The sequence below is a fragment of the Bison bison genome, unplaced genomic scaffold (genome assembly GCF_000754665.1).
Source record: "Bison bison bison isolate TAMUID 2011002044 unplaced genomic scaffold, Bison_UMD1.0 scf7180017864135, whole genome shotgun sequence".
In the NCBI taxonomy this organism is placed as follows: Eukaryota; Metazoa; Chordata; class Mammalia; order Artiodactyla; family Bovidae; genus Bison; species Bison bison.
The window spans coordinates 6687461-6700991 of NW_011494707.1; the positions used below are offsets into that span (position 1 = coordinate 6687461).

The 13531-nt window shown below is 46.9% G+C and overlaps 1 protein-coding gene across 2 annotated transcripts in view; it reads left to right on the forward strand.

Annotated features, from left to right (window-relative positions):
- ABCC1 (ATP-binding cassette, sub-family C (CFTR/MRP), member 1) overlaps nucleotides 1–13531 on the forward strand; it is a 131144-nt gene that overhangs the window by 21398 nt on the left and 96215 nt on the right. For both annotated transcript variants that reach the window (XM_010839896.1, XM_010839897.1), the window contains exons 2-5: nucleotides 5426–5602; nucleotides 8477–8602; nucleotides 11116–11253; nucleotides 12422–12547. In XM_010839896.1, coding sequence (XP_010838198.1) covers nucleotides 5426–5602; nucleotides 8477–8602; nucleotides 11116–11253; nucleotides 12422–12547 — 567 coding nt within the window. The remainder of the gene's footprint in view (nucleotides 1–5425; nucleotides 5603–8476; nucleotides 8603–11115; nucleotides 11254–12421; nucleotides 12548–13531) is intronic.

The following is a 13531-nucleotide window of genomic DNA, read 5'->3' on the forward strand; positions in this document are numbered from 1 at the left end:
AAGAGTCAGAAGTCCTGGCAGGACAGATGTACTGATGGACAAGTAAGTCATCATTGCAGTGTTGGGGGGCTGTTCTCATAGTTTGGAGAGTGAGGCTGCTCTTTTTTTTTTTTTAAATAATTTTGTTGATTTGTTTTGGCTATGCTGGGTCTTTGTTGCTGCTTTTCTCCAGTTGCAGTGAGCGGGGTCACTCTCTAGTTGCGGTGCCTAGACTTTTCACTGCGGAGGCTTCTCTTGTTGCAGAGCCACGGGTTCTAGACAGGTGGGCTTCAGGAGTTGCGGCTCCCGGGCTCTAGAGCTCAGGCTCAGTAGTTGTGGTGCGTGGGCATTAGTTGCATCACAGCCTGTGTGATCTTCCTGGATCAGGGATCAAACCTGTGTCTCCTGTATTTTAGGTGGATTCTTTGGCACCCCACTCCAGTACTCTTGCCTGGAGAATCCCAGGGACAGGGAGCCTGGTGGGCTGCCGTCTATGGGGTCACACAGAGTCGGACACGACTGAAGTGACTTAGCAGCAGCAGCAGCTTTACCACTGAGCCACCAGGAAAGCCCAGGAGAAAGGCTTCTTAAAGGAGGTGTCTCTGAGTTGGATTTTGAAGGATGAGTAGGAGTTTGTTACTATGAAAAGGCAGGAAGAGTATCTAGCAAGACATATCCCAAAGCATCAATCATTGGATCAGCAATTGGGGAGTGCATTAAAGGTGGGGACCATAGGCCTTCCTAAATCTCTAGTTCCTTGAATGGTGCCTGACACAGGCTTGATAAATGCTTCTTTGAATGAATAGCCAAGTTAACACATTGGGAAATGGGGTGGGAGAAATTGTAGAAGAAACAGATGGAGCTTGAATGTGGATGTGGAAGGGCTCATGAAGCAAGCAAGGATTGGCTCTGAAAGGTGATGGGAAACTATTGGAGGTTGTTACCCAGGGGAGATGGGTGTTCAGATCTGTCCCATTTAATAACTCATAGGTATTTAAGCCTATGGTTTTTCCTCTTAGAAGAAACTGCTTTTAACACACAAAGTGGCAAAATCTTCAGTTTCATTTATCATTAAGAAGAAAGGAAGTGAAGCTACAGGGAGATATTTTCCACTATCAGATTGGCAGAGATCAAAAGCTTATAATATACTGTAGTTTGGGAAGCGATGACCCTGGTACTTTGTGTGGTGCAGAATAAACTGATGATACCCATTGGATTCAGCAACTGTTTAAATTTTAAATGCATACACCCTTTAATCCAGCAGGTCCACGTCTAGAAAGTTATCTTACAAATATGCTTGCTTTGTGTGAAATGAGGCACTTCCTAAATTTATTCACTGCTTCATTGTAAGAGCAGCCTAGTGCCCCGTTAGCTGATTATATAAGGTCAAGCCCATCCATATGAGGAAAGACAAAACAGCTGGAGCAAAGGATGAGGAAATGTGCAGAGTAGAATAATCTCTCTGATCTGTTCTTAAGAGATGAAAGGATGGTACAGAACAGGGTATGGAGTATGTTTCTGTCCATTTGATTACAGAAGATATGTATTTATTTTTGTTATAGATGCATAAAATGTTTCCTGGAAGGATACAGAAGAAATGGATGGTGTCGCCTCTAGAGAGAGGGACCAGTCTGGGACCAGGAGGGGGAGGTAGCTTGTCACTTCTACCCTTTGTTCAAAAGAAATGAAGTTAAACTAGCAAGAATAAAGCAGATCTCTGGCACTGACAGAGATCGGTTTCTAATATTAAGGGGAAAAAAGTGAGGTGCCAAACAAGTATGTATTATGGCACCTTCAGGGGAAACAAAGTAGATAAACTATATTTGGAAGAATAACGATATATTGTTAGCAATATAGGAGTTTTGCCTGTGGGGTAGGAAGGGAGAGCTTTGAGTTCAGGGAGCAAGACTTATTTTTCACAGTGTACCATTTTGGGTAGTTGGGGAAAGTTTAGCACAGAAATGTGTTACCTATTAAAAGTAAATTAATACGAAGAGAGGCCAAGTGGACACATTGGGAAATGGGGCGGGAGAAATTGTGGAAGAAACGGATGGATGAATGCCTGGGTGGACAGGTGGGTGGATGGATGCATGAATCAGCGGGTGGGTAGGTGGGTGGGTGGATCATTGGATGGGTACATGGGTAGAGGAGGTGGGTGGGTGGATGGATAGGTAGATGGATGAATGACTTGGTGCCTGGGTGGTGGGTGAGATGAGTGGATAATTATATCTGGATGCATGTATAGATGTATAAGATAGAAAATGTATTTGGCTGTGGTGGGGAGGACTAGGTGAGGCCCAGAGGGTCTGGAAGCAGGGTGTGGCTAGCAAGTTACTGTAGCAGTCCAGTCAAGGAATAACTGGGGCAAGGATCAGGTGATTAAAATGTCTCATATATGAACCAAGCTTCTTATAGACATAGAGAAGCGAAGTGAAAGTCGCTCGGTTGTGTCCGACTCTTTGTGACCCCATGGACTTAGTCCATGGAATTCTCCAGGCCAGAATACTAGAGTGGGTAGCCTTTCCCTCCTCCAGCGTGTCTTCCCAACCCAGGGATCGAACCCAGGTCTCCCACCTTGAAGGCAGATTCTTTACCAGCTGAGCCACCAGGGAAGCCCTTCCTACAAGGGAAGTTATATATATAATTCTATATTAAGTTTCGGTATTGTTTTCTTAGTACAAAGGCAAATTCCTTTGGAATGAGTTTTTTCTGGCCAGAATCTGCTTTGATTATAATAACCACCAACAGTTAAATCCCCCTTTTCACCATCATCTTAAGAATTTTAGGTGTGAAATCAGTTAAAATAATTAGTCTTTGATATAAACTACTCCTTTCCATGATCAGATAAATTATTTCCAAGGCTGTCTTCAAAGTGCCCAAGTCTACAGAGGCATGAACTTTGTCCTTTTTAGGGTTTCTTTGTGTCTAGAAGTTTCCTAGCTAAATTCCTTTGTCTGTGTTGACCTTTTAAAGTTTATTTTTCAATAATTCCTTGTTCTTGGTTCTGGAAAAATAACCATTTATATCATAGAATAATTATACCTCTGAAGAACCAGTTTGGGTACTTACTTAATACTAGATCTTTGTCTCTCTGTTTTTAAAGTCAAGTCTTTTCTTTTTCTTCTTCCTTTTTTTTTTTCTTGAACCATCTTAACCATTTTTAAACCTAGATAGTGTATTAAAAAGGAGAGACATCACTTTTCTGACAAAGGTCGGTATAGTCAAAGCTTTGGTTTTTCCAGTTGCCATGTATGGATGTGAGAGTTGGACCATCAAGAAGGCTGAGTGCTGAAGAATTGATGGTTTTGAATTGTGGTGCTGGAGAAGATGTTTGAGAGTCCCTGGGACAGCAGGGAGATCAAACCAATCAATCCCAAAGGAAATCAGCCCTGAATATTCATTGGAAGGACTGATGCTAAAGCTGAAGCTCCAATATTTTGACCCCCTGATGGAAAGAGCCTACTCACTGGAAAAGACCCTGATGCTGGGAAAGATTGAGGGCAGGAAGAGAAGGGAGCGGCAGAGGATGAGCTGGTTGGATGGCATCATTGACTCAGTGGACGTGAGTTTGAGCAAACTCTGGGAGATAGTGAAGGACAGGGAAGCCTGGTGTGCTGCAGTCCATGGGGTTGCAAAGAGATGGACATGACTGAGCGACTGAACAGCAGCAACCAGTATTAAGTGTACATCTCAGTAGCATTAAGTATGCTTGCATTGGTACACATCTAGATCTCTTTTATAAAGCTCAGAACATAGATTTTGATTGATCATCAAATGTAAAATCGTCCACTTATTCCCATTACTTTCTATTCTGTAATGTTCTTTGATGTGGCTTTAAAGCTTGCATGGAGTTTTAAGAATCCAGGTTCCTTGGAGTTCCTTGGTGGTCTCTCTTAATCTGATTCTGGGAAGGCTGTTGAAATCAGAGGTGTCTGGAGAGCAGATATCCAGTGGTGGGGAGACAGTGCTGTGGGGAGGGGGCTGCACGGGGACTGGCCGCTGGACGGCATGAACCTTACCCAAAGACTGGCTCCTCCCTAGTTCCTCCCATTGGCTGTGAAGCGGGAATCTGGGCCCAGTGCTGCCAGACTTTCTGGTTTTTTATTTTTTAGAGAGACACTGTAAATCCAACTTTTATGTGAAATTTCCTCATTTTTAAGTGTTGGCAGCTAAACTGAGATTTTTTTTTAAAAGGCATGTTTAAAGTACCAACAATAACTGCAGATCATCTCTGTGGGCCTAGTCAGCCTGGGAATCACCTGTTTCAGACCTCTAATTTTATCCCGCCTAATTATGGTAGAGATAGGAAATTGAAACCTCTGGATAGGGTAATACCTTTCCCCAAAGTCATATAACAAACAGTTCAGTGGTCAGATCAGGGCTTGAGTTAAAATTTCCATTACAGAAGTCTGAAGGCTGGTTGAAGTTTTTTTCTTGGGCAGATAATACCTGCTCTATTTATGTATGTGTTTATCTTTTTACCTATTTGGCATTGTCTCTTATGCAATACAGGTGGCTTCTTAAAAAGATAAAAGTAAGACAGATTTGTTTCTCAGCCAGGATAACTTTGTGGTTAAACGCAGGAACTCCAGAATCGAATTGCCTGAGTCTGAGTCAGGCTCCAGGTCTTACCAAATAATGGGGTAGGTACTGTGAGATACTGGGCAAATCACTGAACCTCTCTGTGCTATAGTTTTCCCTTCTAAGAAAGAAATGATAAAGTAATTATAGAACTAAAGGAGATAATACATAGAAAGAACTTAGAATAGGGCCTAGAACACAGAACTGCAATTTGGGTATTATCTATGGTGGTGGTGCTGTTGGTGGTCATGCTGCTGATGGTGGTGCTGCTGATGGTGGATGATGGCGATGCTGATGCCAGTGACAAAGATGGTGGTGCTGATGATGGTGGATGATGGCGATGCTGATGCCAGTGATAAAGATGGTGGTGCTGATGATGACCGCTATAGTGATGCTGATGGTGCTGATGAAAGTGATCATGATGTGATCACTGTCATGCCATCACTGATGCATTGATACAGTGATATGGGGATCATAGGGATGATAAAGAAGAAAATATTAGAAAGCTCTTAATTCACAGGATTGTAAAGTAGGCATGATTTATGTGATTAAAGGATGAGTCGATTTATAGGAGAATACCCTTAAGGATTCCTTTAAGTGGTGGTCTCCATCTTTTGTACAATAATGGAACCTGCCCATTATTGTCTCAGGAACTTACCTGTGAGGGGAAGGTGAGACATAACTTTCGTTTGTCATTCTTTGTTTGAAGTCTTTCTGGCTACTGATCTTTCCAGTTTGCCTGTTCTGCCTGGGAGGGCATCCTAGTTCCTAAACCCCACAGCAGGTAGCTTTGAACTCTACGCAGGCCCCTGGTCCACACTCCTGGGGGCGTCCTGTTTACCTGGGCCTGTGTTTGTGTCCGCAGGAGTGGAATGTCACGTGGAACACCAGCAACCCCGACTTCACCAAGTGCTTTCAGAACACCGTCCTCGTGTGGGTGCCTTGCTCTTACCTCTGGGTCTGCTTCCCCTTCTACTTCCTCTATCTCTCCCACCATGACCGGGGCTACATTCAGATGACACATCTCAACAAAGCCAAGACTGTAAGTCTCGTGGGGTTTTATTATGATGTGCGTGCATATTGGGGGGTGGGGTGTGTGCTGTGGTAGGGAAGACTGCTTGTGATAACTGACATGTTCCTTCTGCTTAATTCCCCTGAGCTGCCTTTTACTAGGACACAGAATAATAATGTGGTGAATAAAGCCTGGGGCTCTGAATTCAGACGTGGGTTCAGATGTTGGCATTGCCACTTATTAGCTATATGACCTTGAGTAAATTTCTTTCTTCTTCCAGTTTTATTGAGATCTAACTGACAAACAGCACTGTATTAAGTTTAAGTGTACAGCACAATGATTTGACTTACATAGGTCATGAAGTGATTATCGCAGTAAATTTAATGAACATGCACCATCCCATATAGATACAAAATTAAAGAAATGGGAAGAAATTTTTTTTTTAAGAATTTTTTTTCCTTGAGCAAATTTCTTAACCTCCCTGAGCCTCAGTTTCCCCATGATTACAGTGGGGGTGATATAATCTATCTCACAAGATTATATGGAGGTCTTCCTCCCTGACCAAGGATGTCTTTTTAATTAAAAAAACAATTTTTTTTAATCTTGAAATAGTTTCAAACTGCAGAAAAGTTGCAAGGATAATATTAAATACTCCCTCAGCCCTGAATACCCATTATTTATAGTCACCGATTTTTAACATTCTGCCACATTTAACATTTTAGCATCTTCTTACTCTCTTTGCTCTCTCCGTATACACACAGTATTTATTTTTTTCTGAATTATTTGAGAAAAGCTAGCATCCACCATGCCTCTTTGCCCCTTCTTCAGTGTATGTTTTATCGAAAAAAGGATATTCTGTTATGTAACAACAGCACAATTAAATGTAGGAAATATAACATGGACACAATACTTTAAAAGAAAAAATAAAAACTACTATGTATATTCCACTTTTGTCCCTTGCCAAAAGGGACAAGGATGCTTGTCCTTTCTAGCATCCCCTCCTCCTCCCCCCAATTCAGGGTCATTCATTGCACTTAGTCACACTGTTTCTTTATTTTTCTGTTATTTTGGAAGAACTTTTCACCATTTTTTTTTTTTTTTTTTTTTTTTTATCATGCTGACATATTTGGAGAACATGGGCCAGTTAATTTAGAGTCAGTTTCTCAACTTGGGCCCTTGGGACCATGTGTTCTCACAGTTTGATTCACTAATGCCTGTCTGGCTGGAGAACTACAAAAGGGCCACGGGGTCCTTCTCTGGGGTACATCTGAGGTCACGTGGTATCCATATGCCCCTCATTGATGGGCTTAATTTTGGTCATCTGGTCAGTGAGTCTGTTTCTCCACTCTACAGGTGCTGGTATGCCCCTTGTAAGAAAGAGCTTTCTGGGGGAGACACATGAAGGGCATGTATATATCCTGTATGTGTGTGTGTGTGCATTCCACTTTCTCCTCTTAGCATGTGTCTCTCTGTCCTTTATTAAAGCCCCATTTCCCGAGATTGATTTCCATAAGCCCTTGGCAAACAGGTAAACTTGAATGATTTTACCGAAGCTGTCCCCTTGCCTGTGATACCGTTGGTCAGACCACATTCCAAGCCCATCTCACCATGCTGTCTGCTCCCCTGTCTTCAGCTGGATCTGGTGTCTTCCTCTTAGACCTCTGGCAGCACTTTGTACTTTTCATGGAGAGCAACCTCTCCCTTTAACGTGTAAACCAGAGGACTTCCCTGGTGGTCCAGTGGCTAAGACTCCATGCTCCCAGGGCAGGGGACCCTGAGCTCAATCCCTTAGGGGAACTAGATCCCACATGTCACAACTAAGGCAAGGCACAGCCAAAGAAATAAAAATATTTTTTAAAAAACTGTAAGATTTTGTCTGTGCCTTGCTGAAAAACACTCTAGTAACTTCTCATCCTAGGGAGTAAAACCTGGACGTCTGCTCAGTGGCCCAGCTTGATGTGGCTCCAGGCTCCTCTTAAGCCACCTCCTGTCACACCCACGGCTCATGCCACAGCAGGCATGAACCTGCTGAACACATTTCTGCCTCAGGACCTTTGCACTTGCTTTGCCTTCTACCCGAATTGTTCTCTCCCTCAAGTAGTCACGGTTGGCTCTTCACCAGATGTCACCTGATGGGAGAGGCCTTCTCTGGCCACCCTATCTTATCTGTTTTATTTCTTCTTCCTGATGGCTCAGACGGTAAAGAATCTGCCTGCAAGGCAGGAGACCCATGTTCCATCCCTGGGTTGGGAAGATCCCCTGGAGAAAGGCATGGCTACCCACTCCAATATTCTTGTCTGGAGAATTCCGTAGATGGAGGAACCTGGGGGTGGGCAGCTACAGTCCATGGTTTCATAAAGAGTCAGGCACCACTGAGAGACTAACACTTTCACTTTTCATGCCACTCGTTCCTCTCTAGCGTTATACTGTGTATTTTTCGGTTCGTCTCTTGCCTGTTCTATCCACTGGAATCACAGCTCCGTGAAAGCAGTGACTTCTGTCTGTTTTATTCATCGTTCTATCCTTCACGTCTGTGGCCCATAGTAGGCCCCAGTAAATTTTGGTTGGCTTAATATTGTTGGATGAATGGCCATCGTGTGAGGGCCCCCATGTAGTTCATGGATGTCGATAAGTCAGAGACGTGAGTCTTCAGGTGCTGGGGAGAATAGGACAGACAGAGTCATGGCTGGGGTACAGAGGAGACACAGACCAGCATGGGATGGCATGGATACTGGCTCACCCTGCCTAGGACTTGACTGGATCCCAGAGGATGTATACTGTGTCTGAAGACCACAGGCAATGGTTAGGGGGTAGCCGGTTCCTCCGAGGCTGAGCTTTTTGCAGGGACGCTGGGGGAAGTTCCAGGTCTGTCCATTGTAAGATGTGCGTGTACTTCTCTTCCAGGCCTTGGGGTTTTTGCTATGGATCGTCTGCTGGGCAGACCTCTTCTACTCTTTCTGGGAAAGAAGTATGGGCAAGCTCCTGGCCCCAGTGTTCCTGGTCAGCCCAACCCTCTTGGGCATCACCATGGTAAGTAGTGGCCGCCATTTGGAAATGAGAAGATCTTACAGTAGAAATACGGCTGTCTTGGGTGAATTTGGTTTGGTCTTGATGGGAGGAGGGAGGAAAGGATGATGGAACTTAGGCGTAAAGAATGAGCAGGATGTTAAAGTGGAAGGGGCTAGAAATAGGGAGGATCCAGTGGCGAGACCAGCACGTGCAAGTGATCTGGGGTCAGAGCAGGGGAGACTGAGCGTTGGCCAGTGTGGCTGGGGCAGAGGCAGTGAGGAGGGGCGCAGGGGCACTGGAAGGGCAGGGGGCTGACTCTGAAGGAAGTTGAGCTGCAGGGTGAGTGGGATTTGCCTTGTTTTCAGTCCCAGAGTTGGGTTTCCAGACCTTTTCTGTGCCACACACCCCTTTCTTCTTTGCCAGTCTGGTCTCAGAATAGTGTTCTTAAAATCATCAAACACACAGGCTTGTGGAGGAAACCAGTCATACACACATATGTGTATGTATGAAGATCTTAATGAGGTCCATTTATGTTTTTACTTGAGGTTTATTTTGCATAGGGTAAAATTCACTTTTTTCCTTGAACCATTGATGAGCTTTGATAAACCGATACTGTCAGGTAAGCACCATGCCCACAATGGAGATTCACAGCAACACAACAATTCATAGCCCCCCGAAACCTCCCTCATGCTGCCCTTGCCCTCCCCCACTCCCCCACTCCCGCTATATTTTCTGCCCCTGTGACTTTGCCTTTTCCAGAAAATCATGTGCATGGAACCATGCAGGCTGGAGCAGTTGGAGTCTGACTTCTCAGCCTCTGCTGTTCCAAAGACCTTTATTTTATTTTATTTTTTTCCACAATTGCTCAGTGTGTTTGATTGTATGGACTGTATAGATTCTTCAGTTGCAGGACATTTGGGCTGGGAAACCAGTTATCTTTAATCACAGTTTGCAAAAGAGTAAACAGCAAAAATATGGGCTTCTTTATCAGTGCATCTCAACTCAGGGTCCACCAGCAGGTGTGAGACCTCCTTAGTTTCCAGACAGCAGCCCAGCGTCCACGGTAGCTGGAGGAGAGGCCTTTCACTTTTTGTCTTCGGGTGTGACTTCTAGTGGTGACGGAGCCCCGGGCACTGCTGGTGCCATTGAGCTTTGTTGCTTTCCGTTGTCATTGGTGGTGCTGATGAGGGAAAGCGAAGCTATGATTGTTTCCCGTCCGAGTTCATGGACCCCCTGGCTTCTATCCAGAGCCTCATGGACCCTGGGTTAAAACCCCTCACCCGAAAGGGAAAGGTGTGGCATGGCAGGCTGTGCTTATTTAAGAGCTGAGCGTGGTGAGAATGGGTTGTGAGCAAGAGTGGAAGCTGGGAGGCCAGTAGGGGCCCAGGGGCACCTGGGCCAGGGGCATGGAGGCTGAGACCAGAGTGAGTGGTGGGTCAACTGAGGGTGGCCTTGGTGGCAGAGCCAGGTGTGTTGCTGATGCAGAGCTGCAGGGAGGGAAGGAGACAAGAGGACCGGGGATGAGAACAGACATCCAGGTTTCTGGCAGCTGGGGGCTAAGGGGCAGTGCTGTGGGTGCCCATAGCTCCTTGGGAGTCGGGTTCATGACTGTGGCCAGCATTGGGGTCTGCCTTCAGAGGGCTGTCTGCGGAAGGGCAGGGGCATCTCCTTCTTTCAAGGAAAAGTGGTTTCATTGTTCTTTCTCCTCGATCACTGAGTCACATGTAAAACGGAAGTCATAGCTCAGGGTACCAGGAAATGAATCCCCCCCTCACCGTCATTCTAATGAAGTTCCGTGAAGACAACTATGTATCTGTCTGTAGCAGGTTGAGTAAGTTTCCTGATCTGCAAACTGGGGCTCAAAACAGGTTGCACTGAGTCAGTGCAGGTGAGTGTGTCCTAGAGGCAGAGCAAAGAGAGGCTCAGTAAAGGAGAGCGGTTACCACTGCTGCCCGAGGCAGACGAGCCCACTGCATCAGGCTGGACTTCCTTCTCTAAAGCAGGGGGTGGCGCGCAGCCTGTTTTTGTAAATAAAGTTTTATTGGCAGGTGACCATAACCACTCTTCCCTGTCTCATGGGAGGCTGCTTTCATGCTACACTGCAGATGGGAGTGGTTGTGAAAGAATCTCCATGGCCCACAAATCCTAAAATATTTACTCTCTGGTCCTTTAAGAAAAAGCGTGCTGATTTCTGTGATAAACTGAGCTCCCTGCCCGTGCCACCCTCTCTCCTCCCGCCCCCAACTTTTCCATCCCTTCCTGGATCTTGTTACATTCTCATGGCTTTCAAGATGAATACTGTTGTCAACTCTGTTTTGCAGATGAGGCAGCAGAGGCTCAGAGAGGTTTGGTGACACGCCCAAGGTCACCCAGCGAGGCGAGAGCAGAGCTGGGACTGGAGCCAGGCCATTCTGCTACCACCGTCCTGGGGGCAGCCCTCCTCTGGGCCCTGCATCTGCCAGGCCCCAGACTGGGGAGGCCGTGGGGACCCGACCTTCTCCTGACAACTCTTGTCGCATGCTTTTCTCTTCCAGCTGCTTGCTACCTTTTTAATTCAGATCGAGAGAAGGAGGGGAGTCCAGTCCTCAGGGATCATGCTCACTTTCTGGCTTATAGCCCTACTGTGTGCCCTTGCCATCCTGAGATCCAAAATCATGACTGCCTTAAAAGAGGTAAGTGTGACCTCGTTCCATGTCTTCCTTTAGCAGTGCCCGGGAGATGCCTGTTCCTTCTGTTCCATGGTTTCTCGCATGGAAACCATGCATTTCCTTAGGAACCAGAGAATGGCTACCACATGGGTCCAGCTTCTTCCCTGGGGATTTCCCTTCCCCCCATGCAACCTTAGTTCTAGAATCTTCTTTCCTCCAAGCCCCATTTGTCTGTGCCTCTGTCAGGGGCAGGAGCAGCAGGCAGATGCACACCATACTTTGAGCCTCTGTCAGTGGTGACAGCCGAGCAGGTCTGCTCTCTGTGTGTTTCGTCTGGAATGCAGCCGTGTGGGGAGTGGTGTTTGCAGGGCGACTGCCCCTGGGGGGCCCTGGACTAGTTCCCACGTTGCGTTGGTGTCACTCTGGCTGGGAAGCGGCCCTTGTTGCTGCTCCTAGGAGTCGTGAAGAGCGGGTCATTTCAGACTGTCCCGCTGTTCCCTGCCGCCTTCGGGCTAATCGGAAGCTGGCATTAGGCAAAGCAAGGAGGAGGGACCAAACGTTTATTGAGCACCTACAATGTACCTTTCAGCGGTCTTTAATAGTGATGGCAGCTGCCATTTGTTGAGTTCGTGTTTTCAGAGTGCTAGGTTGGGGACTGAGTCTTTTTCGTGAATAATCTTACTGCCATCTCACAGTCACCCTGGCAGGGTGTCTCAGCCTCAGCAGGGATTGGCGTTTGGGGCCCGAGTCTTCCTTTTGTTTTGGGGGAGGGCTGTCCTGTGCTTTGCAGGATGTTGAGGGGCCGTGGCAGTAGCCCTCCCACCCCTGAACAGAAATGTCTCCAGAAACTGCCAGATGTTCACTGGAAGGCAAAGTCACCGCTCCTGTTGAGAGCCACTGATCTGTTTGTCGGTGGGGAAACTGAGGCACAGAGAGGTTAAGTAAGCTGATCAAGCCCCATGGCCATGGCCAGTGTGAGCTGAGCCAGGCCTTGAAGGTAGGTCTGATCCACTCCCAAGCCTGGGGCTCCTCTCCATGTCAGCTGCCCTGACCAGGCAGAGTGGACCACACCATGATGTAAACACCTGTCTTCTTTATCTTGAAGGGGCGATAACCCGGAAGATAAACCGCCCCCTGCAGCTGCTTCTAGAAAGTGATCTTTTCTCCTTCTCCTCCTTCCCCTCCTGTGCAGGATGCCCGAGTTGATGTCTTTCGCGACGTCACCTTCTACATTTACTTTAGCCTTGTGCTGATCCAGCTCGTGTTGTCCTGCTTCTCCGACCGCTCGCCCCTGTTCTCCGAAACCATCAACGACCCCGTAAGTGTGATCACAGATGAGCACAGAGACACGCATGTGTGCATGTGGGTGTGTGCAGAAGACACAGTATAGCTTACACTGATATGAGCCAGTACCGTCCACCTGGGAGCTCATCCTGTCTTCCCCAAACACTTGGCCATAGGTAACGTCTTCCTCCCTGCTTTACCAATGGAAAAACCAAGCCGCAGACGTGGCTGGAGGGTACTTAAGGAGGGTGTCCCATTCCTAGTTGTAAACAGCTGTGTCTTCCAGCCCATTTGGTGGGCATAGTGGTTTTAGACAGTACGAATGAACATTTAAATATCAGGAAATTCCACAGGCGTTCTTAACTGTCCAGGTTTTCTAGAAAAGTGTTGTGGCAGCGTCAGTGCCGTTATTCCACATGCAAGCGGTCAGCCAGCGCTGAGGCACGTGGCCCTGGTTTCCTGCCGTGGTCCTCAGTGCTCCCTGGTGTGTTAGACAGTCTTGCTCCTCTCACCTGCGTATGTGCCTGGCCCCTGGAGGATTTGAGTTTGAGACCCTTGGTCTCCTGCATCAGTTTGAGGAAAATCCTGCTTGTGCAGAAGGGTACCAGTGGGCAGGGTAGGGTGGCCGCTCTTCTGTTGGTGGGAGGAACGTGGCTGTTCATCACCCTGGTCCTTCTCCTTTCTTCCTCCCCGCTTCCCTCCATGCCATTTCCAATCCTCCTCCCCCGCACTCCCTTCTTCCATCCAGGCTGAGTGCCAGGCTCTGACCTGGGCACAGGGCTGTAGCAGTGAATAAAGCAGAATTCTTGCCACTTGGAGCTCATGTTTTCACGGGCAGGGGCACAAACAGTAGCCCAGGACCCAAGTATATATATCCTACCAGTTAGGTGGTGGTTAAAGCTGTGAAGAAAAACGCAGAGAAAGGAGGGGGAGATGATGGTTGGGGGTTGTGTGTGGTTTTGATAAAAGCAATCAGGGAAGCCTACCTTACCCGATCCCCCTCACTGGAGCAGAGACC